The sequence below is a fragment of the Crocuta crocuta genome, unplaced genomic scaffold (genome assembly GCF_008692635.1).
Source record: "Crocuta crocuta isolate KB4526 unplaced genomic scaffold, BGI_CrCroc_1.0 scaffold188, whole genome shotgun sequence".
NCBI classification, from domain to species: domain Eukaryota; kingdom Metazoa; phylum Chordata; class Mammalia; order Carnivora; family Hyaenidae; genus Crocuta; species Crocuta crocuta.
In genome coordinates, this window is record NW_027532599.1 from 3,010,132 (window position 1) to 3,035,455 (window position 25,324).

At 35.1% G+C, this 25,324-nt stretch overlaps 1 protein-coding gene across 1 annotated transcript in view; it reads right to left on the reverse strand.

The window, feature by feature from the left end:
- The window catches only part of GPC5 (glypican 5), a 1,368,124-nt gene that overhangs the window by 930,061 nt on the left and 412,739 nt on the right, over positions 1 to 25,324 (reverse strand). Inside the window, exon 6 of the mRNA XM_077780101.1 lies at positions 13,299 to 13,419. Within this exon, the coding sequence (XP_077636227.1) occupies positions 13,299 to 13,419 (121 nt within the window). The remainder of the gene's footprint in view (positions 1 to 13,298; positions 13,420 to 25,324) is intronic.

Genomic DNA, 25,324 nt, shown 5'->3' on the forward strand with positions numbered 1-25,324 from the left:
TTAGCATAGAAACATGACAAATTCTCTAGTTATGAGCATATTTGTGAAACAGACATGGAAAAATAGTTTTGTAATAAGACCACTGTGTTCTTGGATGAAATATAATAATTTTGGTACTTAATTTTTATCAATAAAGAAACATAATATTGTTGCTTAAATCAGAATTTAAATATATAAATAACTCACTTTGATATGCTAGAGGCATAGTTCACATTTTCTAAGAAGGGGAATTATGAAATTTAACCTCCATATATTTTAATGAGTGCAAATCAAATATTTAAAAATTCCTAAGAGTTAGGCCTTCAAGATGTATAAAGGGCCTTAAGAACATATTTATTTTCTAGAAATGTAAACTTTTATGATCATGTACTTTTGTTTATAAAAACCTTGAAAATGTTTTCTTATCATCAAATTAAAAATGACTGTGTACAATAGAAAGTCACTAGAATCGAGCAAATTTAGCAACTATCTTGTTTTGTTATATATATATCTAATAAATTCAGATTCAACTCCTATAATTAAAAATGACAAGCTCATTTGCTTTTATAAGATAGAAAGAAAAGGAGTGTTAAAGGAACTTAAATTAGATTTTACCATCTGTTTAATGTTTCAGGCCTTATTTGATAACAAATTTCCAGATATAAAATTTCAAAATGATCATTTTCAGAAAGAGTAACTGATTTAAGTTATACAAGGTATATAAATGCTAATCACACTCATTATAAAACTCATGATTTGTTTTATTTCTAATGAAAATGATTAAGTTTCCATTATAGCAATGTGAAACACATAATAAAAGCAGAACTTACATTCATAAGACTTATCACATTTCTTAAGGTTATTATAATTCACATTTTAATTTTATCATAGGACTTTTACTTAGTTTAGTTTTTAATAAATCTCTTTGGAGTATATATTTCACTTCCTCAACATCCTGTGCCTTAGAACTTTCCCATTGATCCCCCACGACCATATGCCACTGCTGTCAGCCTACTTTTGAGGTGCATTAACTGCTCCAAAACTATAGGGGGCCATCTGGTTAAGTGCTTCTGAACTGCATGAAATATATCCATAAACTACTCTGCACTGACAAATTACGTCTTCAAACCACATTCATAAAATCATATTTAAGTAATTACAGAGTACATTTGTTGAGTCTGCCATTACAGACTCTTAATATACCTGAAGAAAGCTGAGAATATACATGAGCAGTTAAAAATTATGTATGGCAAAAGAGTGCTTCAGAAAATTAGGTTAATTATTTTTTGCAGGCTAAACTTTTGGGTATTTATAGCCAATTTCTGACTGTTGCCAGGAGAGGACTGTACTTGGCCCAGAAAATTGTGAATAATAAGAAGAGAAAAGCTGGGCTATTTGGGAAGCCTTATAAACTACTATGACCCTAGGAATTCAGAGTTCAGTGAGGGTGCTTGAACTATGAATTTGAATTAACATGCAGAAAAGGTAGAGGAGAGATTTCTCTGAAGCATTTAACCAGCACAAAGAGAAGTCAAATTTAAAAATTAAATATAAAAAAAATTAGCAATGTTTGTGAGATATGTCCCAAAACACTAGAGTCAGACTAGGATGACAAAGGTTAGGGTCAGAAATAATGAAGAGTAGCAGACTAACCAAGATATGTGGATTCAGAGAAAGAGGCCACTGTCAATATCATCCAATACCCCAGTTTTTTAATTCCTTGATTTTTCTTTTCTAAAGAAGTGCTCTCATAAGTCAGTTACAGAGCACCAAGGAGAACACAGTGGTGCACATGCTCTTTGTTACAAAGAAATTGAGACATGATGGATAACCAGCAGTTACAAAGAAAAAAATAGATACCACTGTTTTGTTGCAATTAAGAATAATGTGTTTTTGTTCTTGTTTTTGTTTTTAAAGAGAGAATGAAAGGCCTAGAAGTAACAGTTTAAAAACAAAATCCCAAAAATTAAGCAGTATATTTGTGGGGAGATTAGATGTCAGGTTTGTGTAGAAAAGAGGAGCAACTAACTAACGAGGCTGGAAACGTGGAAGACAAGATTACGCAAGTCCATATAAATTCTGATGCAGAGTTTCTCTTTTGTTTTAAAAATCATGTTCATATTTATCAGAGTAATAAACATATCTAGTAGAAAAATGAGTAGTACCAAAAGCTCCATATTAAGAAAAATTAACATTCCTATGCCCAAGCACTTTATATGCCGTGTTTCCTGCTCCTATAAGCTTAATAATCAACCTGATTGATTTCTCTGGCATTAACCTTACATATCTACAAAAGTGTTAATAAATAGTCAGTTTTTCTGTTTCTTCATTGTCAATTCTTGGCAATATTTATCAATTTTCCACGTTATACCACCAACTCGCCATTTCGTTTTCCCATCCAACTAATATAACTTTAGCAAGGTTTTCATTAATGTAATAGTTGTACCTACAAATATATTATTTACTTCAGAGCAATAGCTTATTATGATTATAATTTTTTCCTGTAAAGGTTTTTCCCCTATAATCTATAATTGCCACGGTATCTATCAATTACATAGCTTGCTTTTAATCTATCACATATTTCTATGTATCTACCTTGTTTTTTCTTCAAATGCTTTAGCAGATCTGTCAAATGCTTAGTAATATCTTTTCCATACGTTCCAACATATCACTTAAAGTTACTATTTTTTTTCCTTTTTAGTTTATATAAGTCCCTTCCAGGGTAACCTTTTCCTCTATTCTGATGTTTTCAATATAAGTTTCCTAAATATCAAATATTCTTATTTTTTGTATTACTCTTATTGCCAACAGCTTTCTACAGAAAACAGAATAAATTATGTATTTGTGTTTCCTTACCTAAAAAGAGGAAAATCTTTTTAATTTATCCTCATGCTTGATTGCTAGTTTAGCTGGGTATAGAATTTCAGGTCAGAAATCAGTTGCTTTATAATTAGAAGGTATGGCTTTCGCATTTTTGTCTAGTATTCCTGTTGATAAGCAACTATAAATCTAATCCCTATCTTTGTATGCATTTGTGTATATTTTTTTGGTTGGTTTCTTTCACTTGAAGATTTTGATATTTTCTCTTCTATATTCAGAAGTCACAATTATTTGTGTGTGGTGTATGTTTCCTTCATTGTGATGGTCACTTGGTGGGTTCTACTTGGAGTCATTATTCCTTACTTCTGAGAAAAAAAAGGTATTTGAAAAATTTCTTCTATTAGTTTGGTTCTTTTCTCTGAAATTCTTGTTACTTGGAGTGAAATTCTAAGGTCTCATCATTTTATTATTTCCTTCTCTTTTGTGTGTTATTGCTTTTTAGAATATTTCCTTAACATTATCTTCGAAACCGCTTCATTGAATTCAATTTTTATTAAAATTAAAGAAAGGCACAAAGATCCTTGGGTAGAGTAATCAGAAAGCTTGGTAGGAAATCAGAGGAGTGAGAATAATGAAAAGATAATAGCACAGATAAGTGATATTAAGTGTTCAAGAGAGATAACAACTGATAAAAGGCTATTCGATTCTCAACAACAACAAAAGATAATCAGTAAATTTAGTAGAGCATTTCAGTGGAATGATGGAGGCAGCAATCAAACCACAGTGTTGTGGGAAAAGAACAATGAGTGGGTCATGAAGTAAAAGAGGAAAACTGATAAAACTTTATAGACATTCAGATATTAAAATTAAAAGGTAATTACATATCTTATTTTGCATAATATTTACAAAACTCTTAGGATTAGGTAGGATAAGCCCTCAGTATACTACTGTCACTGCCAGCATAAAATGATGTTTTATATAGGAATTAAAATTGATTTCTAAATAAAATATTGAAAAATATTTATTAATATATAACAATATTATTATATTATATATTAAATATATTTATTACTATTAATAGCACATATATGTGATCTTTGTGACTGTCTTCTTTTACTTATCATGTTTTCAGGGTTCCTCTATGTTGTAGCATTTATTCATAGTAAGCCCTTTTTTTTAAATTTTTTAATGTTTTATTTATTTCTGAGAGAGAGACAGAGAGACAGAGAGAGACAGAGAGAGACAGCATGAGCAGGAGAGGGTTAGAGAGAGGGGGAGATACAGGATCTGAAACAGGCTCCAGGCTCTGAGCTAGCTGTCAGCACAGAGCCTGATGCAGGTCTCGAACTCACAAACTGTGAGATCTTGGCCTGAGACAAAGCCAGATGCTTAACTGACAGCCACTCAGGTGCCCCTGTAGTAAGCCCTTTTAACTGCTAAACAAAGTTTCATTTTATGGATATGTAGCATTTTATTTATCCATTCATCAATTGATGAATATTTGAATTTTTTCTACTTTTTGCATATTATGAATGAATTACACTGCTATCAACATTCATGTACAGGTTTTTGTGTAAACACATGCTTTCTTTTCTCTTACGTATAGAGTTAGTAGTAAATTTTCAGGCTTGTATGGTAGCTCTATGTTTAACCTTTTACAGAACTATCTAATTCTCAAAGTAGCTGCATGATTTTACATTTCACCAGTGGTGCTTGAGAGCTTCACTTTCTCCACATCCTATCACACTTGTGATTTTTTTTATCTTTTTGACCTAATTAACAAAAGATGTTAATTAAGGTGACTCTAAACATACAGCTAGTATACACAAGAACTGGAATTTAGTCAGATGCCTTGTGGCAACTTAAAAGTAATGCTCTCTAGCATATTGCTATATTGTGGCCAGTGTGTTTTATTGAAACAAAAGGGATTTCATTATTATTATTATTATTACTATTACTATTATTGGTACTTTGATGTTAATGAATGAATAGCTAATAACTGTCAAAGGCATTATTTTTCTCACTTGTTCTAGTTTCTAAAAATATAATGCTATACATTTATCTTTTAGATTGTATGATTCCTGAAAAATTCAAACTCCAGTAATTTCAATTTTTACAATAAATATAAATTTTTATAGGAGATGGTTATAATTTGGAATCTCATTTTGTGAAATCATATTTCATGTTATATATCAATCAGAAATAATAAAGATCTTAGGCTATATATGGCTATAATTTGACCTAGTCACCAAAATATAAAGTATAAAAGTTCTAGTGTTCAAAATTCTAACAATATGTTTGACAAACAGAAAACTTGGTAGATAAATGGCTATAATTTTAATAGGTAATAGTAATATCTAGTACATCTTTTCTTATGTATTGGATCAGCAGTATCCAAGCAAATATAAAGTAAAATGTTAATCCAACATAAAATAATTACATACTCTTTAAATAAATAAAACAAATCAATGGCCCACCCAAATCCTCTCATTTCCAGTTGATTGTACATTAATTGAAATGGTTGGTTTTATGCTGACAATTGATTTTTTTAATGAAATGGCCAATAGTGAAGTCAGCGCATTTATACCACACACTCTAGAAAGCAGCCTTCCATTGAATTTATTCAGACCAGCTAATTGCTAAATTAGATGACCATTCCAACTTATTGAGTACATTTCAAATACTTTCTTCTGAACCAAAAGATAACTAAATGTGTTTTGGTCACTACTGCACTTCTAAATAAAATCAAAAGGTGTCTATCTTTCTGGAATATTAATATGGGGAAGCATGGGGAAATGTCACTGGTGTGTAATGGAGATGAATCAAAGTACTGTGGTGAATTCTCTGAGCAAGAGAAGGAGTCTGTAGAAGTGAAAAAAAATTCACAGAATCGGCTGACACCACCGACCAATCAATGGTGATTAACTGGTTCTGCATCACTCTTATAAGCTATTACCAAAAAGAAAAAGTTTCCAAAATGTGTATTAGAGTTAGTGTTTTAATGAAAAAATCTTAGACAGTTTTCAGAATTCAGAAACTTTGACATATTGTGTTTTAAAAATCTTGTTTATTTTTTTGTATCTATAAACACTAACCTTGTAACTGTCCATTAAGATTTAAATGAGAGCTTCTCACTCCATTACAACTCTAAAGTTACTATATATCATATTGGTATTCTAGAAACAGAATGGGAAAAAAGAAAACAGGTAATTTAGCAGTCTTTTTCTACATGAAATAAGAGTGTCTTCATCTCTGCTTGAACCTAGTACATTATGAGTATTGAAAAACCTATTATAAAATGTCTATTTAGTTTGTAGTTTTAAGCAAATGGTTATGATTATTGCTTTTTCTCACATTTAAAAATCAAATTTATTTTACACATGAAGACGTATTTCTAAGGAAGTTTTAGTCCCTCTATAAAAGGGATTCATTAAATGAATATTTAATAGAAACTGATAATATTCTCTTCTGTATTGGAATTATGAGATTTGAAGAAGTAAAATGTTACTTAAATCTACAACTTTTAACAACACTATAGCATACATTGGTTTTGCAATAAAAGAGTTATAGAAAATTGCTGTTATATTACTTTTTATGTTTCACATTGAAAGTAGGGAAAGTAATTTCTAAGCTGTGGGTCATTATAGTTTATATCTAATCATGCTCAACAGTTAGGTTTTAAAAGCTGACATCACTTTTTTTTAAATGATAGATGTTATTTAATATTTAAAGATAAATTGCTATAAAACTGTGATTTTTCCTGCTGACAACTCTGCCCTAAACAAACTTAGTCAATATGAACAACAAGAAGTTTTAAAATAAATTTGCTAAAAGACGAAATCTGAATTAAAGTTCTAATACATTTCCTCAGTCACTATACTAAGAAGAATCCAGTATTGTTTTCGGTCTATTCTCAAGGGCAATTTAGTCCGATGCAAACATCTAAGAAAGTTCATGATAACCCTTTAGAACTTCTCCTTTTATAAAATTCCTCACCGTACTCATCACAGGTAATTTCCAAAGATATGTCTACCGGAAGCAGCACAGGCTTTAAAATGTAGAAAATTCCTGGCAAGTATGTTAGTACAATGGCTTCTCCTGAGAAAGGGGTCAGAATCACAGAAGGCTGAAGGCCAGGCACGATTTTTCCCTCTTCTTCACTGTTCTTGTTCCCAATTCAGAAGGATTTAAAGAGGCAGTGAGGGGATTTGAAGTGCCTGAGATATTCCCCAACGACCAACCTATAATCTATAAGTCTCCATGTATATCAGATTTTCTGAGCAACTTATTTTTTGTCTTGGTAGTTTTTAAAAATAGAGGGCTTGTTCTAAACAAAATAAAATTAAAGTTGTTTCTGCTAGTATCTTTCTCTAGGAAGCCTTGAAACTTTTTTATAAACTCTTCTAATTTTTTAAAAATGTTATTTATGTTTGAGAGAGACACACACCCACATCCATACACACACCCACATCTATACATACACACACACACACACACACACACACACACACACACCACACACACACACACACACACACACACACACACACTGAATGTAAGACAGGCGGCTGCAGGCTCTGAGCTGTCAACACAGAGCCAGACCAAGGGCTTGAACTCAAGAACTGCAAGATCATGACTCAAGCTGAAGTCAGATTCTTAACTGACTGAGCCATCCAGGCACCTCTGAACTATTTTCTAATTAAAATACTTATTTTGGCGATACTTGGAGTACCTGTAGGTGACACTAGCTCAAGCTAACATTTCTAAAGGATTGCTACTTTGGTCTCTAGAACTCCATGTGATTTTCCCACCACCCACACATGGTCGCTGCCAAGTTCTCAACTATTCCTTCAAGATGCTGAGAAAGTTGACATATATCCTGTGCTTTGCTTCATGTATAAATTCTTACAATTTTCCTGGATACAAATTTAGCAATATTTATTAAAATACTTAAAATTATGAATGAACAGATTCTTGGTTATAACATCTTGAAATATATCACAAGGGGAAAAAGTTATAAAAAGATTTATATCTAGAAATATTCCTATTAGCAGTATTTATTATTGTGAAAAATTGGTAACAACCTAAATATCCAACTTCAGTTTTGGATTAAATAAAATTATAGTCTTTCCATACGATAAAATCTTATACAGGCACTAGCAGCCACATTGCAGAGTATTTTATTTCATGGAAACAAAATGTTATGTGTTGTTAGGTGAGTACTTTGTGACACAAAATCAAATGTACTCTTTAATCTCACTCGGTTATGCTAAAAATATCAAAGTATTGATCTAATTACATGTATACTTAAGTCTAGCAAAAGCCTAGAAGGCTTATTTCCTGAGACTGCTGGTTATTTTATAAGCATAAGTAGTTTATTTTCCACTCATTTTGTAAAATTTTCTAAAATAACACAATTCAATTTCTTATAATGGACATTGATTATTTTTCAGTGAAAGAAAAGTTAATGTTACTAAATACCTTGTCTGTCCTAGATCAACTCTCTATCTACACGTATCACATACATTTAATAAAAGCTTTCTCCTTTCCTAGACTTTCGGAATATACATCTTCCATATGATTCTGCTGTCTTATATTATCCTTTAACAGTTTTTGTTGTGAATTTATTCTCTAACAAGAAGGTGGCCACCTTGCAGTCCTATGACTTACATATTATCTAACGCTGATGCTCCCAATTGTGTACCTCTTGTTCTGTGGTTGCCCCTGAATTCTGGATGTTTCCCTTGGGAGTCTGATGTATTTCAAATGTAACAGAGCCATAATTTCCAATCAATTCCAACAACTATCCCCCAGACTGGCTCCACTTCCAGAATGCCTTGTTTCACTTAATGACACTACACCCCACCCAACACAGTTATCATCCTTACTCTTTCTCAGTCTCATTTCCAATCCATCAACAAATCCTGAGTAATTCTTCTCCTATTTATCTAAATCTCCTGCTTCTCATATGCCTTCTCATATCCCTGCCATTCTTCCCATTCTAGTTCCAATCACTACAATCTTTTGCTTTTGCAACTTTCTTCCTCTATTTTTGTTCTTTTTCCACTTTTGGTCCATTTTCCAAAGTGAAGCCAAAACTACTTTTATAAAACATTAATTATATTATATCATCTTCTGCCTACAGTCTTTGGTTTCCCATCCGTGTAAGGATGAAATCTGAACTCTGCTGGAACTACCAAATCTCCTTAATTCAGAATCTCTCTCTCTCACCCCTTAACTCACTCGGTTATGGCCACATGGGCTTCTGTTCCTTCTTTGAATACAATAAATTATTTGTGCATAGATCCTTCATATGTACTATTCTTTTTGCCCCCAACACAGCTCTCCCAGATTTTCCTGATTCTTTTCTTCTTCTTCAATATCAACCCAAATATCCTCCTTTTTTTTTTTTTAAATGTTTTATTTATTTCTAGGAGAGAGAGCGAGACAGCGTGAGCAGGGGAGGGTCAGAGAGAGAGGGAGTCACAGACTGAAACAGGGTCCAGGCTCTGAGCTGGCAGTCAGCACAGAGCCCGACGCGGGGCTCGAACCCACGAACCGCGAGATCATGACCTAAGTGAAAGTCGGACGCTTAACCGACTACGCCACCCAGGCGCCCCTCCAAATATCCTCCTTTTAATGGCCTCCGCAAACACATGATTCTTAAGTACCTTTATGTACCTCATCCTGTTTTGTTTTCTTTATAACATTTGTCAGCTATAGTTATTGTACTTGTTACTAAGGCATTTAAAAAGTACCACTTCTTAAAGTAAAATTCCTACCCACTTGTCTAGCTAGTGACTCTAATTGTAGAGGTTACAGGATAGGAAATGAGGTACAATGACAGGCCAAAAGAAAGGTGTTTGGTGGTTAATTGGATAGAACCAATTTTTGCTAATAAATATGGCTAGTTTATTTCTACATATTTACATAGGGAGAAAGGACAAGAGGAACATTTACTTATCCATATGATGAGAAATGCCATTTTAACTGTTAAATGCACTTAATATCTATTGCAATAACAAATAGATTGAGTTCCAGCCCAACACAAATAAGTGATCATCTATCCATAGATTAGAATTTGAAATATATTCCTACTTCTACCTACTCCCTTAGTCTCACACTACTCCCAAATTAAGAAGTTATCACTTATGGAAGACAATTTTCTGAAACTCTTCAGACCTGACACCATGCCAGGTCTTTATAATTGCCCCTTGTTAGCTACCAGGGTACACATGTTATCATCAATAGTCAGAAGTCCGGCAAAAACAAAAATGTTCCTTCATCTCCAGAACTGCCTTAGGAGAGAATGTTCTAAGACATTAAATGTGAATATTTTCATGCCATCCATACAAAATATGACTTTCTGCTATCTTCTATAAAAATCTAAATTTCAGTCATCATCCTAGTAGACTTCAAAAAGACCTCAAAAATAGCATCTTATATGATATTCTCTTATACTCCTAGAACAAAACTTAAGCAGGAATAACTGGAGATCTTCACATTAATGTAAAGATGAAAGAATGGGACTCAATTTAACACAGGGGTTAAAGAAAAAAATGGAATTATTTCCCTCTGCCATGTTGGAAGGATATAGCTTTAAATTTACGAAATAAGAAGTCAGTGATGTTGGGATGAAGGGACAACATATCAGTGAACTCGTTTCCTAAGAGTTTTTACAAACCTTTATATTTTGAGCATCTACTTATTTCCTTGAGAATATGTTTTCTTATATCTGTATACTCTTTCTATATAGCAGCTCCATCCTTTTTTTTTTAAATTTTTTTAAATGTTTTATTTTTTTCTAGGAGAGAGAGAGAGAGACAGCGTAAGCAGCGGAGGGTCAGAGAGAGATGGGAGTCACAGACTCTGAAACAGGCTCCAGGCTCTGAGCTAGCTGTCAGCACAGAGCCCGAAGTGGGGCTCGAACGCACGAACCGCGAGATCATGACCCAAGCGAAAGTCGGACGCTCAACCGACTAAGCCACCCAGGCGCCCCCATCCTTTTTACATATAACAAGGTTTCCATCATGTATATATTCCAGAAATTTTGAATGCACACCTACTTGACATGTGTATCTATGTACTTCTACACCCATGTGCCATTGCCCTGTTACATGTTTTACCCACTTTCCTACAACCAAATAAATTAACATAATAAGACAGGATGAATATATATTGAAGTTCTATTTTCCTTCCTGCCTCCAGTGTATTGGCTTATTCACACTTGGAGACCACTTACCCTATTTTGGAGACCACTAAAATTTTGCCTTATCTTAAGGACAGAAACCAATTCATATTAAAGCTCTTTTGATTTTATGATCAGTGTACACAAGAATTGCTGAATAATCTAGATCTGCACAGCTTACTACACCTTATTACAGTGCATGATGTTAGGAGGTGCCAGGTCGGCCAAGGCATTTGTTCCTCCAGCCACAGGGAACACGGTTGGCTGCTGGTGATTCAGAGCAGAGTTAACACACCCCCACCTCCACCCTAGTATCTTTCATCCAATTTCTGGTCCAATGATCCAACTCCTCACCCAATGGAGGCCAACCTGAAAGGTTGGTAGGCTCCAGAATTCCTACTGGATTCATATGAGGCTTCCATCACACTCACAGTACAGTTCAACTGATCTCTCTCTGTAAGATGCTACTTCTCCCAGTCTTTTAATGATGATAAAGGCAGCCTGCCAGGAATCTCCTGCACAGAAATCTCTGTCCCAATGTCTCTTTCCTGGGGAACCTCAACAATTACATATTGAATTCCTAATAAATCATTTATTGAGCCACTGGAAATTTAAGAATTAAAATAATATTCTATATTCCCCCTCCTGAATGTCTGAGTGACATTTACTGTTGGGCTTAATATCACTGCTTCTGAGGACAACAGGCTTTGTCCATCTTGATCTGAGCCATCTGCTTCAGGCTGTGGTCTAGCTCATACTGCTCACTACAATGCCTCCTTCAATGTCACCTTAGCCTCTGACGTAATCCCGATACCACTCAGGTTCAAGAAATGTCTGAGCACTTGGCCTACTAACAGCATAAAGCACGTATTTACTTTACCTGGGAAGTGTCTCCCTGAGGTAATTGGTTTATCCCACTAGAGGCAGTGAGGTTTAACTCACTAGTAGATGTGACACCACTTTTCTCTTACATTTTTCTCAATGGAATTTAACTTTTGGTTCCCATCCAGGGTGAGAGCTCAGTTTCTCCAGTACGCCAGTCATAGAATAAGCAAAGTGCCATTATTGCCTCATGGAAGGGAGAAATGTTGGACACAGGCCTTGATATTCTCCTTGAATTTTCTTTGATGAGGACAGAGACTTTCACAAAAGTGGAATCCTAAGAACAGGCCCTACATAAACTTAAGTTTTGCAGAGCAACTATGAAAAGCATCCCAGTGACTCTAGAATATTTTAATATTAATAAAAGGTCAATACTATGTTTAAATTAGTTTCTGACGTAGAATATTAAAAATAAGAATCGACTATCCATCCAAGGTTCTACTTAGAAAAAGTGAAAATAGGGGCGCCTGGGTGGCTCCGTTGGTTAAGCGACCGACTTCGGCTCAGGTCATGATCTCACAGTTCATGGGTTCCAGCCCGGCGTCGGGCTCTGTGCTGACAGCCAGCTCAGAGCCTGGAGCCTGCTTCAGATTCTGTATCTCCCTCTCTCTCTGATCCTCCCCTGCTCACACTGTCTCTCTCTCTCAGAAATAAAAAATTAAAAAAAAACATTAAAAAAGAAAAAAAAGAAAAAATGAAAATATATGTACAGATTGTGATAAAAAACAAACAAACTAGTAACTAGGAAATACTCCTTTTTACCCCAACTCCAATAAATGAAGAATGGAGGGTGGCCTTCATAGCATGTAACATAGTATTTGATTCTAATTAAAAGATTAGTTCCGTGAAATATTCTTTTGATAGAAATTCTCAGGCTTCACATGCTATATATTAAAAACAGCAGTATATATTCACTTGATTACATCTTATTAAAGATAAAACAGATGTATTTCATGAACAACCACGTGGTAGATTATAAGGTAACATGTAAAAGGTGGTACAGAAAATAAATACAAACTGCATATTATTCATTTACGACAACTTTTATAGGAAATGGAGCAAAAACCTTCACAGCAAGGCTCAGAGAGTTGCCTGAAAAGGGACTTCAGCATCTTCCCTGTTCTGCGTTTCCTCTAATTGTCACATGAGTCCCCATGTCTAAAGCTTATTCATTGCGGATGAAGCTTATCCTGAGATTTTCATTATATATTAAAATGCTGAGGCTATGTCTCCTTTTCACAGATACAGATTGTCCTCTGTATGAAAACCCCTCAACCAAAAGTTGCTAAAACTCTAGTTACAAATAATTTATTCCAATACTCACTCTTAGGTAGGACTATCAGCAGTAACAGATTTGTCACATGTAACAGAAAGTGATCACCTAATATTTCTCATTGATTATACCAATAAATATAGTGTCAGCGCTTACCTGAATAACATGCTTCAGTTTATCAATAATTTGATTTATCACAGGATCAGTTCCTTTAACTTTGACTTCGGGATTTCCAGATTGGGCTTTGATTCCATTTCCAACCACACGCTGAGTATAGCTAACAAAGTGAAAGGTTGAAGATATATGACTTAATAATCTGGTCAGAATACAATCTTTCATAGCCATTTGAACGTATTTGAGTTCAGAATATCACTTCTTTAAGGGTAAATGACAATATACCCTGGCATAGCTGCAATTTTTTTTTTTTTTGGTAAAATGCTTAGCATGCAAATATGGACTACTCTAATGTTTTTCTCTCAAAAGTCCCAACCAAAGATTAATTATGTTTTAACACTACTTATCAAAATACTAAAGAAAGCTAAAACACATCTCACTTTGTTACCAGCCTTGTTGAATTACACATATGTCTGCATCCATATTATCTGAGTCAACTTACTTCATTTTATGTAGTATACAAATGAGTCCCAACAATATTTTTTACATACTGGACTAGGAAAGAANCTAAAGCAACAAAATATTTTACACGTAGATAAAAGACCATCAGCTTTCACCAACATTTACCTAAACAAGGGTCTAGCAAATTGTGTTGTATGTAATGGGGTAATTGAATAGGTGGCTAAAGTCATTGCAGATTACTGTCTTCACAAAATGACAATCACACAGTATCAACTTAGAATGCATACACACATTTAGATTCATCAGTCACGATCCAAGGAATGAAGGACAGGTTCAGCATGCTATGGGGATAGCTAGAAGGAACTGTATATGTCAAGTGAGAGGTAGAGATAACACAGGTAGTAAACTGAACATTTTGCGATGTCCATCTTGACTAAGAAACTTAGGAAAAACTAAAGAAGTTAGAGCTTACGTTGGCCCTTGAAGTAATACGGAAAGAATACGTCTTAGATGATGTAGTTAACGCAGTGCAAAGGATGACATCTCAGAAGGAGAAATGGCAAAGGCATATGAATAACACACACAGGGAAGAATAACTAGGCTTTTGTTTACAAAGAGGACAAGTGGGGAAAAGTAAGAGATAGGAAGACATGCCCTGAACATTCCATAGTCTCTCCAACTAAGACTTTGCTTTGAGCAAATTGTTTAAATAAAAGTCATCACAAAGTTGTCTCAGAGACTTGTCAGCAAGCATTGTCACATTATGTTTAATGTAATTCTTCTTCCCTCTATTTGAGCAGAGTATCACAAATATCCACAGGAACCCTCTGTATTTTCTACAGCAATGGAATTTCTTTAAAAAGTTGAAAGGAGAGCCCACTGTTGACAATATGGTGATACAAAAGAAGTTTAAGGAATATCCAGCTCCTCCCCAAATTTTGCATACACCATGGCCAATTCATAAAAGTGTATCAAACAATTCTTAATTAGATCCTTACAATTAAAGGATGGAATTGTGGGGGGCACCTGGGTGGTGCAGTTAGTTAAGTGTCCAACTCTTGATATCCACTCAGGAGATGGTATGTACTGATGGGCAGGCTTGGTATTCTGCCTCTCTTCTTGTCTGCCCCTCCTGTCTGCCTCTGCCCCCCCCCCCATATATACCTGCCTGCTCTCTCTCAAAATGAGTAAATAAACTTTAAAAAGTGTAAACAGAAATGATAGAACTTTTTCATATTGATAATATCAATTGGACATGACAAAAATGATATTAATAAATCTTTTTTATTTTGAAACAACCTTGAACCCGCTTCTTTAGGCAGAAATAGAGGGGTACAGAGTTAGGTATTCCAGTAAACATTAGAGACTGGCAATATATACCAATAACCAGTGGTAGAAAAAAACAAACCCTCAAATCTATTCATGTGTATAATATTTTTTACTTAGGAGGAATTAAGTAAAATGTAAATATTACGCTTTTTGTTAACTCCTCTAAAGCATTATAATATTTTTCTTCCAAATATTTCAAGCAGATTGCACATGTGGTTTCTTTATTAATGTATTATTAACAATGATGAGTAATATGAATATATCAATGGACAAATGCATGTTTATGATTCAGGAATTGTTTTAAATACTTCCTTTGTAGTTTGCCACTTTATTTACATGGTAATCATTTGTGGTGGTCATGAGAATGTACCTATAGACCTCAAAGCACAGGACATTTAATTGACTAAGGGTTTGTGCTGCTTTGGTCTGAAATCTATTTCTGCATCTGCCCCCAACTAGTGACTGAGTGCAGCAGAGATAATAATCAGGGACATCACTAGAAGACACAGGGCTCCTCTGATAGCCAAGTTTGTCTCAGGATTCCCCAAAACCCTTGTTAATCTTTCTTAGGCTGTACTTCATGCTCGAATGCTTTCCTCAACTGTCTTAACATCCCCTTCACTCTGGGTCACACATGCTTCATGACTAACAGCTTTTCCAGCCTTACTCAGTTTCCACCCCATTTACTCTGATAGATATTTCCCTTAACAAAATCCTCTTGCGTTTAATCTATTTTTTGCATCTGCTTCTTGGAGAACCCAGATTAATACATCATATAATTTTTATACTATAAGTATTCCTACTCTACAGATTGGGGACCTAGGGTCTGAATAGTTAAGTAACTTTCCCAAAGGCAACATTTTGTTAAGTGTGCAGCAAAGGTATGAATCCAGGGAACGTGAGGTCCAAAATACAATCACTCAATAATTATTAATGAAAAGTCTTGAAATCAATTAATATAAATTGTGATACAATTAGCTTGGTGCAGAGTGGTTTTTTTTTTAATCCTTTCTTTTGTTTTTTCCTGCAACTACAGCATTTTCAAATGTTTTACTATTTATAATTAGGAAAGGATGCACTATTTTCTTCAAAAATCTCAATAAAGAGTTGTATATTTCCAGCTGGTGGGGCAAAAAGAAACTAACAGAAACTTCAAGTGTGCTATAAGATTTTCCTGTTTTGGGGCACCTGGGTGGCTGAGTCAGTTAAGCGTCTGACTTTGGCTCAGGTCATGCATGATCTCATGGTTTGTGAGATCAGTCCCAGCGTTGGGCTCAGTGCTGACAGCTCAGAGCCTGGAGTCTGCTTTGAACTCTCTGTCTTCTCTCTCTCTCTCCCCTTCCCACTCATGCTCTGTCTGTCTCTCTCTCAAAAATAAATAAACATTTAAAAAATTAAGAAAAGGTCTTCCTATTTCTCTAGAAACATAAAGTGAGCAATGGAAACTTAGTCTTGAATCTTAATTTTAAATATAGTAAACTCTTGAACAACATTAGTTTGGACTTCCCCGGGTCCACTAATACATAAATTTTATTTTTCAATAAATACAGTATTATAAATATATTTTTGCTTCCTAATTATTTTCTTAATAACATTTTAATTTTATTTTCTCTAGCTTACTTTGTTTACTGTAAGAAATATAGTATGTAACATATATAAAAGGGAGTCAGACAACATGGTGAAGAAGGTATCCATACTTCCCACATCTCTCAAACAAAGAAGGGCAGAAGCCAAAGGACTTTGAACCCCAAGAGTCTGGGAGGAAAAGAGAAGGAGTCGACCAGGAAGAAAACAGGAAAACCGATGGCCCCATAGGTGCGTGACTGCGAACTGGTGGAGATAGAACTGGCAGTGGAGGCATGGTGGGGAGGGATCTCATTCTACAGAGAGACAAAGGGAAGAGAAAGAGCGGCTGGGGAAGCCTAGAACCATATCTGGACAAGAGAAAAAACTCAGACCAGGACAGAGAGGGAACCCATCATCCCATCTCTAACTGCAGGGCTTTCTTTGGAGTGGGACCGGCTGCTCTGTTTGCATACCTGGGGAAGAGGGGAGTCACCAATGGATTCGGTGGTACATCAGGGGCACAGTCAGCAGCAGGAGGAACTCCTCCTGCCCTGAAGTGCTGCTGTACAGCTGCAGGAGCATATATTGTTCAGTAATATTAACAAGCATGGAGTGGAAGTTTAAAACCTAAGCCTGGGACATAGGAGACGGTGGAGTGAGACAGCTGGCCTAGTCTGCACTCTTGGCACAGTGAGGATGAATCCAAAGGAGTGATTTGGACACCTGGTCCATAAAGAAGGGACTGGGGGTGGCCGTTTTTCCCCTCACAACCACCAAGGCAGAGCCTCAGGGATCCTCAGTGGGGCCCACAGTGGAGGTGGACCTGCCTACACCAAACCATACCCCTCAGTGCTGGGTTACCATTTATTTACTGGAGCTGGATAGATGCTTTGGAAACAGNACACCCCCCCTGCTCCCAGACCAGCACTGCATCATTGCGTGGATTAACTCTAGGTCAATTCTTGTATTTAGATATTTTCTCTTCCTTATCTCTTCCCTCTTCTAGGCTGGTTACTGGTTTGCTTGAATAGACATACTTAATCTATTTTCTTGATGCATGTTCTACACCTCCTTCTTTACTTTCCTTTCTCTTTCTCTCTGAAATAATCAGGACATATAGTTTCTCTAGGTAACATTATCTATGCTTCTTTTTCCTCTCCTTCCTTATTTGCCTTTCTCTCTCACTGGATTAAGCCTTTTACTCTCTGCCTGGTTAATGTTCATATTCTCTTTCTACTCTCCCCTGTAATTTGTCTCTTTGTATATGCTCTTCCATCAGCACCTCCTCCGCTCTGTTCTTTACTTGCAGCTGGTGTTTCTGGTTTTATGTTTTAGACTGTCTTTTGTTTTTTGTTTTAGTTTGCTGGTTTGTTTGTGTGTTTGCATGTTTTTGTTTCCTGTTTTTCTGTTTTCCTTTCCAGGGCTACTTCAAGGAATAAACCAAACCACACTTGGTGTAGGGTCCAAAACATCACTACAAGAAGGGAAATAAAATAACACAGAGAGTCACAACAGAGAGCAAGTAACATGCTCTAAAAAACACCTCCTGAACGGCCAGGCCCTGGACAGTATATGAAACCCCTGTTTATATAGCAGTACTTGCAAGTGCAGAGCACATAGCAAGCTTTCAGACCTAACAAGGGACAAAAAAACTAGCCAAAATGATGAAACAGAAGAATCCTCCTCAAAAGAAATTCGAGGAAGAAGTGACAGCTAAAGAATTGATCAAAACAGATATAAGAACATAACTGAACAAGAATTTAGAACAAGAGTCATAAAAATAACTGTTTGGGCTTGAAAAAAGCATAGAAGACAGCAGAGACTCCATTGCTACAGAGATCAAGGACCTTAAAAATGGCCATGATGAATTAAAAAATGCTATAAATGAGGTGGAAAATAAAATGGAGGTGGCCACAGTGAGGAATGAAGAGGAAGAGGGGGAGAATAGGTGAATTAGAAGATAAAATTATGGAAAAAGAGGAAGCCAAGAAAAAGAGAGATAAAATGATCCAGGAGTATGAGGGGAGATTATGAGAACTGAGTGATACAATCAAATGGAACAATAGACATATAATAGAAATTCCATAAGAAGAAGAAGAGAGAGAAACGGGCTAAAGGGGTACTTGAACAAATCAAAGCTGAGAAGCTCCCCAACCTGTGGAGGGAAACAAACATTGAAATCCAAGAGGCACAGAGAACTCCCCTGAGATGTAACTTGAAACAATCTTCTGCATGACATATAGTGAAACCAGCAAAATACAAGGATAAAGAGAGAATTTTGAAAGCAGCTAGGGATAAACAGGACTTAACATACAAAGGTCAACACATAAGGGTAGTAGCAGACCTATCTACTGAAACTTGGCAAACCAGAAAGGAAATGCAGAAAATCTTCAATGTGATGAACAGAAAAAAATACGCAGCCAAGAATCCTTTATCCAGCAAGCCTATCATTCAGAATAGAAGGAGGGATAAAGGTTTTCCCAAACAAAAACTGAAGGAATTTATCACCACTAAACCATCCTTACAAGAGATCCTAAAGGGGACTCTATGAGGGAAATGTTGCAAGGGACACAAAGTACCAGAGATATCACTACAAGTATGAAACCTACAGATAATGCAATGACTCTAAACCTGTATTTTGCAGTAATAATATTGAACATAAATGGACTAAATGCTCCAAACAAAAGACATAGGGTATCAGAATGGGGGAAAAAAAAAAAAAAAAAAAAAGACAAGACCCATCCATTTGCTGTCTACAAAAGACTCATTTCAGACCTGAGGACACCTTCAGGTTGAAAGTGAAGGGATGGAGAAATATCTATCATGCTACTAGAAGTCAAAAGAAAGCTGGAGTAGCCATACTTAACAGACAAACTAGACTTTAAATTAAAGGCTGTAACAAAAGATGAAGAAGAGCATTATATAATAATTACAGGGCCTATCCAACAGGAAGAGCTAATACTTATAAATGTCTATACACCAAATTCAAAAGCACCCAAATATACAAAACAATCACAAACATAAGCAATCTTATAGATAAGAATGTGCTAGCTGCAGGGGACTTTAATACTCCATTTACAGCAAGGGATAGATCAACTAGAAATAGAATCACTAAAGAAACAATGATTTTGGACCAATGATCTTGTGAATAACACATTGGACCAGATGGACTTGACAGACATATTTGGAACTCTACATATCAAAGCATATTGGGTCACAGAGCAGCCCTCAATAAATATAAAAGAATTGAGATCTTACTATGCACACTTGCAGATCACAATGCTATGAAACTTGAAATCAACCACAGGAAAAATTTTTGGAAAGCCTCCAGAAGCATGGAGGTTAAAGAACATCCTGCTAAAGAATGAATGGGTCAACCAGGCAATTAGAGAAGAAATTTAAAAATATATGGAAACACATGAAAATGGAAATATAACAATCCAAACCTTCTGGGATGGAGCAAAGGCAGTCCTAAGAGGAAAGTACATTGCAATCCAGACCTATCTCAAGAAACAAGAAAAATCCCAAATACAAAATCTAACAGCACACCTACAGCAACTATAAGCAGAACAGCAAAGATACCCCAAACCCAGCAGAAGAAAAGAAATAATAAAGATCAGGAGAGAAATAAACAATAAAGAAAATAAAAAAAAATAGAACAGATCAGTGAAATCAAGAGTTGGTTTTTTGAAAAAATAAACACAATTGATAAACCTCTAGTAGTCTTCTCAAAAAGAAAAGAGAGACGAACCAAATCGATAAAATCATGAATGAAAATGGATTTATTACAACCAATCTCTCAGATATATAAACAGTTATCAGGGGATACTATGAAAAATTATATGCCAACAAACTGGACAACCTGGAAGAAATGGACAAATTCCTAAACACACACACACTACCAAAACTCAAATGGGAAGAAATAGAAAATTTGAACATATCCTTAACTAGTGAAGAAATTGCATCAGTTATCAAAAATCTCCCAACAAATAAGAGCTCTGGGCCAGATGGCTTCCCTGGGGAATTCTACCAGACATTTAAATCAGAGTTAATACCCATTCTGCTCAAGCTATTCCAAAAAATAGAAATGGAAGGAAAACTTCCAGACTCATAATATGAAGCCAGACTTACTTTGATCCCCAAACCAGACAGAGACCCAAAACAAAAGAGAACTACTGGCCAATATTCCTGATGAATATGGATGCAAAAATTCTCAACAAGATACTAGCAAACTGAATTCAACAGCATATAAAAAGAATTATCCACCATGATCAAGTGGGATTCATTCCTGGATTACAGGGCTGGTTCAATCTTCACAAATCAATCAATGTGATACATCACATTAACAAAAGAAAAGATAAAAACCAAATGATCCTGTCAATAGAAGCAGAAAAAGCATTTGACAAAATACAGCATCCTTCTTAATAAAGACCATCAAGAAAGCTAGGATAGAAGGAACTGAAACATCATAAAAGCCATCTATGAGAAGCCCTCAGCTAATATCATCCTCAATGGGGAAATACTGAGAGCTTTCTCCCTGAGATCAGGAACATGACAGGGATGTCCACTCTCACCATTGTTATTTAACAAAGTGTTGGAGGTCCCAGACTCAGCAATCAGACAACATAATGAAATATAAAAAGCATCAGAATTGGCAAAGATAAAGTCAACCTTCACTTTTCACAGATGACATGATACTCTACACAGAAAACCTGACAGACTTCACCAAAAGTCTGCTAGATCTGATCCATGAATGCAGCAAAGTTGCAGGGTACAAAATCAACGTACAGAAATTGGTTGCATTTTTATACACCAATAATGAAGCAACAGAAAGAGTAATTAAGAAACTGATCCCAATCACATTGCACAAGGAACCATAAAATACCTAGGAATAAACCTAACCGAAGATGTAAAAGATCTGTATGCTGAAAACTATAGAAAACTTATGAAGGAAATTGAAGAAGACACGAAGAAATGGGAAAACATTCCATGCTCGTGGATCAGAAGAATAAACATTGTTAAAATGTCACTACTACCCAAAGCAATCTACACATTCAATGCAATCCCAATCAAAACTGCACAACCATTCTTCTTAAAACTAGAACAAACTATCCTAAAATTTGTATGGAACCACAAAAGACCCTGAATAGCCAAAGTATTATTGAAAAAAAAAAAACAAAACAAAACAAAACAAAACAAAAAAACAAAAAGGGAGGCATCACAATGCCAGACGTTAGCCTCGACTACAAAGCTGACATCATTAAGACAGTGTGGTATTGGCACAAAAACAGACACATAGACCAATGGAATAGAATAGAGAACCCAGAGCTGGACCCACAAATGTATGACCAACTCATCTTTGACAAAGCAGGAAAGAGTATCCAATGGAAAAAAGACAGCCTCTTTAACAGATAGTGCTGGGAGAACTGGACAGCAACATGCAAAAGAATGAACCTAGATTACTTTCATACACCACTCACAAAAATAAACTCAAAATGGATGAAGGACCTGAAAGCGATACAGGAAACCATCAAACCCTTGAGGAGAAAGAAGGAAACACCCTCTTTGATCTCAGTCACGGCAATTTCTTACTTGACACATCTCCAAAGGCAAGGGAATCACAAACAAAAATGCACTTTTGGGACTTCATCAAGATAAAAAGCTGCATGGCAAAAGAAACAATCAATAAAACTAAAAGGCAACCAACGGAATGGGAAAGAGTTGCAAATGTCGTATCGGATAAAGGGCTAATATCCAAAACCTATAAGGAATTCACCAAACTCCACACCCAAAAAACAAATAATTCAGTGAAGAAATGGGCAGAAGACATGAACAGACACTTTTCCAAAGAAGATGTCCATATGGCCAACAAACATGAAAAGATGCTCAATATGACTCATCATCAGGGAAATACAAATCAATACCACACTGAGACACCACCTCACGCTGGTCAAAGTGGCTAAAATGAACAAATCAGGAGACTACAGATGCTGGTGAGGATGTGGAGGAATGGGCACCCTCTTACACTGTTGGTAGGATTACAAACTTGTGTAGCTGCACTGGAAAACAGTGTGGAGGTTCCTCAAAAAGTTAACAATAGAACTCCCCTATGACCCAGCAATAGCACTGCTAGGAATTTACCTTGTTGGGATGAGCTCTGGGTGTTGTATGGAAACCAATTTGACAATAAATTATATTTAAACAAACAAACAAAAAAATAAAGTGAAAATTCTATGGTAAATGTCCATATAAAAAAAGAAATATAGTATGTAACATATATAATACACAATATATGTGTTAATTGACTGATTATGTTATTGGTAAGGCTTCTGGTCAATAGGCTATTTGCAGTTTGGGGGAAGTTAAAATCATATGTTGATTTTTGATTAGGCGCATGACCATTGACATTCTTCAATGGTCAACTGTAAACAATTACTTACGTCATATCTTGGTTTCTTTACAGACCACGAACTTTCTTTTAAGATGTAAAAATGTCATGTCACATTAATCTGAAGAATTTCTCACTTTTTATTCTTAACTATCACTGTTGATAACACAGACAAATTGTATTACAAATACAACTGATGAAGAATCTCATTCCAAGCTAGTATATTATGGAATAGTTCAGGATCACTATTTTTATGTATTATTTAAATAAGGAAAAATACTGCAGCAGAGCATTTAAGTTACTTCAAGTGAAATATAAGTTTTAAAAATAAGTTCTTTTCTGTTTTTGTAAGGTTAGGAAGAACCACAATGCAATAGCTGTTCAGATATATGAAGAGCAGTTTAAATGAAAAAGACAGCAGAGCAATTGGAGTCCTCTCTCTTGGTGGATGAGCATATAAACTGATGTAAACCACTATTTGACATGTATTTAAAGACAACATATCGCATGGCCCAGGGAATATACTCAACTATGTTTATCAAAAGATAGGTATAAGAATACTCAAGGAAGTACTACTTAAAATAGCCCCACACTGGACACAACCTCAATGTCCATAAACATTAATGTGGGAAAATAAATGACAGTATATTTATATAATGACATACTATATAGCAATAAGAATGAATGAATGACAACTATACTCAAAATCTTATTTAAGCTAAATATGGAATGAAAAAAGCAAGGTATGGAACTTATTCTATGACTCTATCTATAAAAGTTTAAAAGTGAATCAATAACATTCTAAATCACCATAACAGCTACTCTAAAAGATAAGGTCTAGAAGGTTGAAGGGACTTCCTGGGGTTCTAGTAATACATCTTGATTTGATTCCTGGTTACATAACAGTGCTCATTTTGTGTAAAAAAAGAAAGACTGGATTGTAGACTTAAGGTTTGAATAGTTTACTGAATGTATGTATTTTCAACTTAAATAAAACACTTACATTAAAAACTCCTTATTTTTTTTCTTAATATGTATACAATAGACAAACTGGCTCTGAACCATGTATAAACAAAAGCTCCATGCAGGTATTTTTAAATTGGTCTAAATGGTGTTGTCATCTCTCAATGAGTAATTTAGGAGCCTAGATTGATATTAAAAACTCACTCCCTGCAGTCTTTCCTTTGTATGCAAAAAATATAGTTTCTAAATAAATAAAAATTTTGCTAACAAAGACTTTTTGAATTTTTATTATAAAATTTTAATAAATCATTAATCCTATTTTCCTTCTAATGAACAAGTAATGGATAAAACATTTCAAGGATCCCTACAGAGGTTTCTTGACTTGAATAATTGCTTCCATTTCAACTAGAGAAAGGGAATAAAACACACCACACCCAAAAAAAAAAGAGGCCAATTTTTTTTTTTTTTTTTGTTNGATTTCTTCTGAGCAGGTCTGGTAATGGTTGAAAGCAACTTACAGGGATTCTCGCTCCCCAAGTAAAACTTGCTTTCCATTAAAATGGAAAAAAGGAAAGCACTGATATTATTTACATTCTATAAAGATGTTTTAAAATGATGATTAACAAGATTCCAATTCTCTTTGTGTTCAACATATGAAATATTAAAAAGAAGTGCTATTAGATCTACACACAGTATGTCACTAGGAAGTCATTTTTCCTGACTCTACCAACATTTCTTATTTGAAACTCATGTCATGCCCTACTAGTTGATATTAATTTTACTTTATTTAGAATGCAGAATTTGTTTCAGATTCACATCAGAAATATGGTATTTTCATGTGTGCTCACACAATTTCTGGGAGACAAATATTTGGAATCTGACCCTGAAATGCATCACAAATCACTTAAAGTGGTCTGTTCTGAGAAGTCTTTGATAACTTCACTGGGACAGGATATAAGAACTTCAAAATTTATACAAAATGAGGAAAACATTTAATCAGGGACTTTCTTTTCTTTCTTTCGTTTTTTTTTTTTCTTTAACCATATCACCATCTTTGTTAGAGGTTTAAGACTGAGAATGGGGACCATGTTCGTAGTGGTGGTGGTGGTGGTGGTGATATAGTAATAATAGTAGTAATAGATGCTTTGTTTGTTTACTTCTTTACTACTTTGTTTTTGTATGACTTGGTTAAGTGATTGTATATTAAAATTCCTTCAATTTCCAGAGTTTTGAGTCTCCTAAATTCTAGGAGGCAAAACACTGGACTGTCTTTGTCCAGTTGCTATCCTGGGTAAAAAGGTCTGGGAAGGACATTACACTTATTCATCAATGAACCTCTACTTTGACAACAAACTTTCCT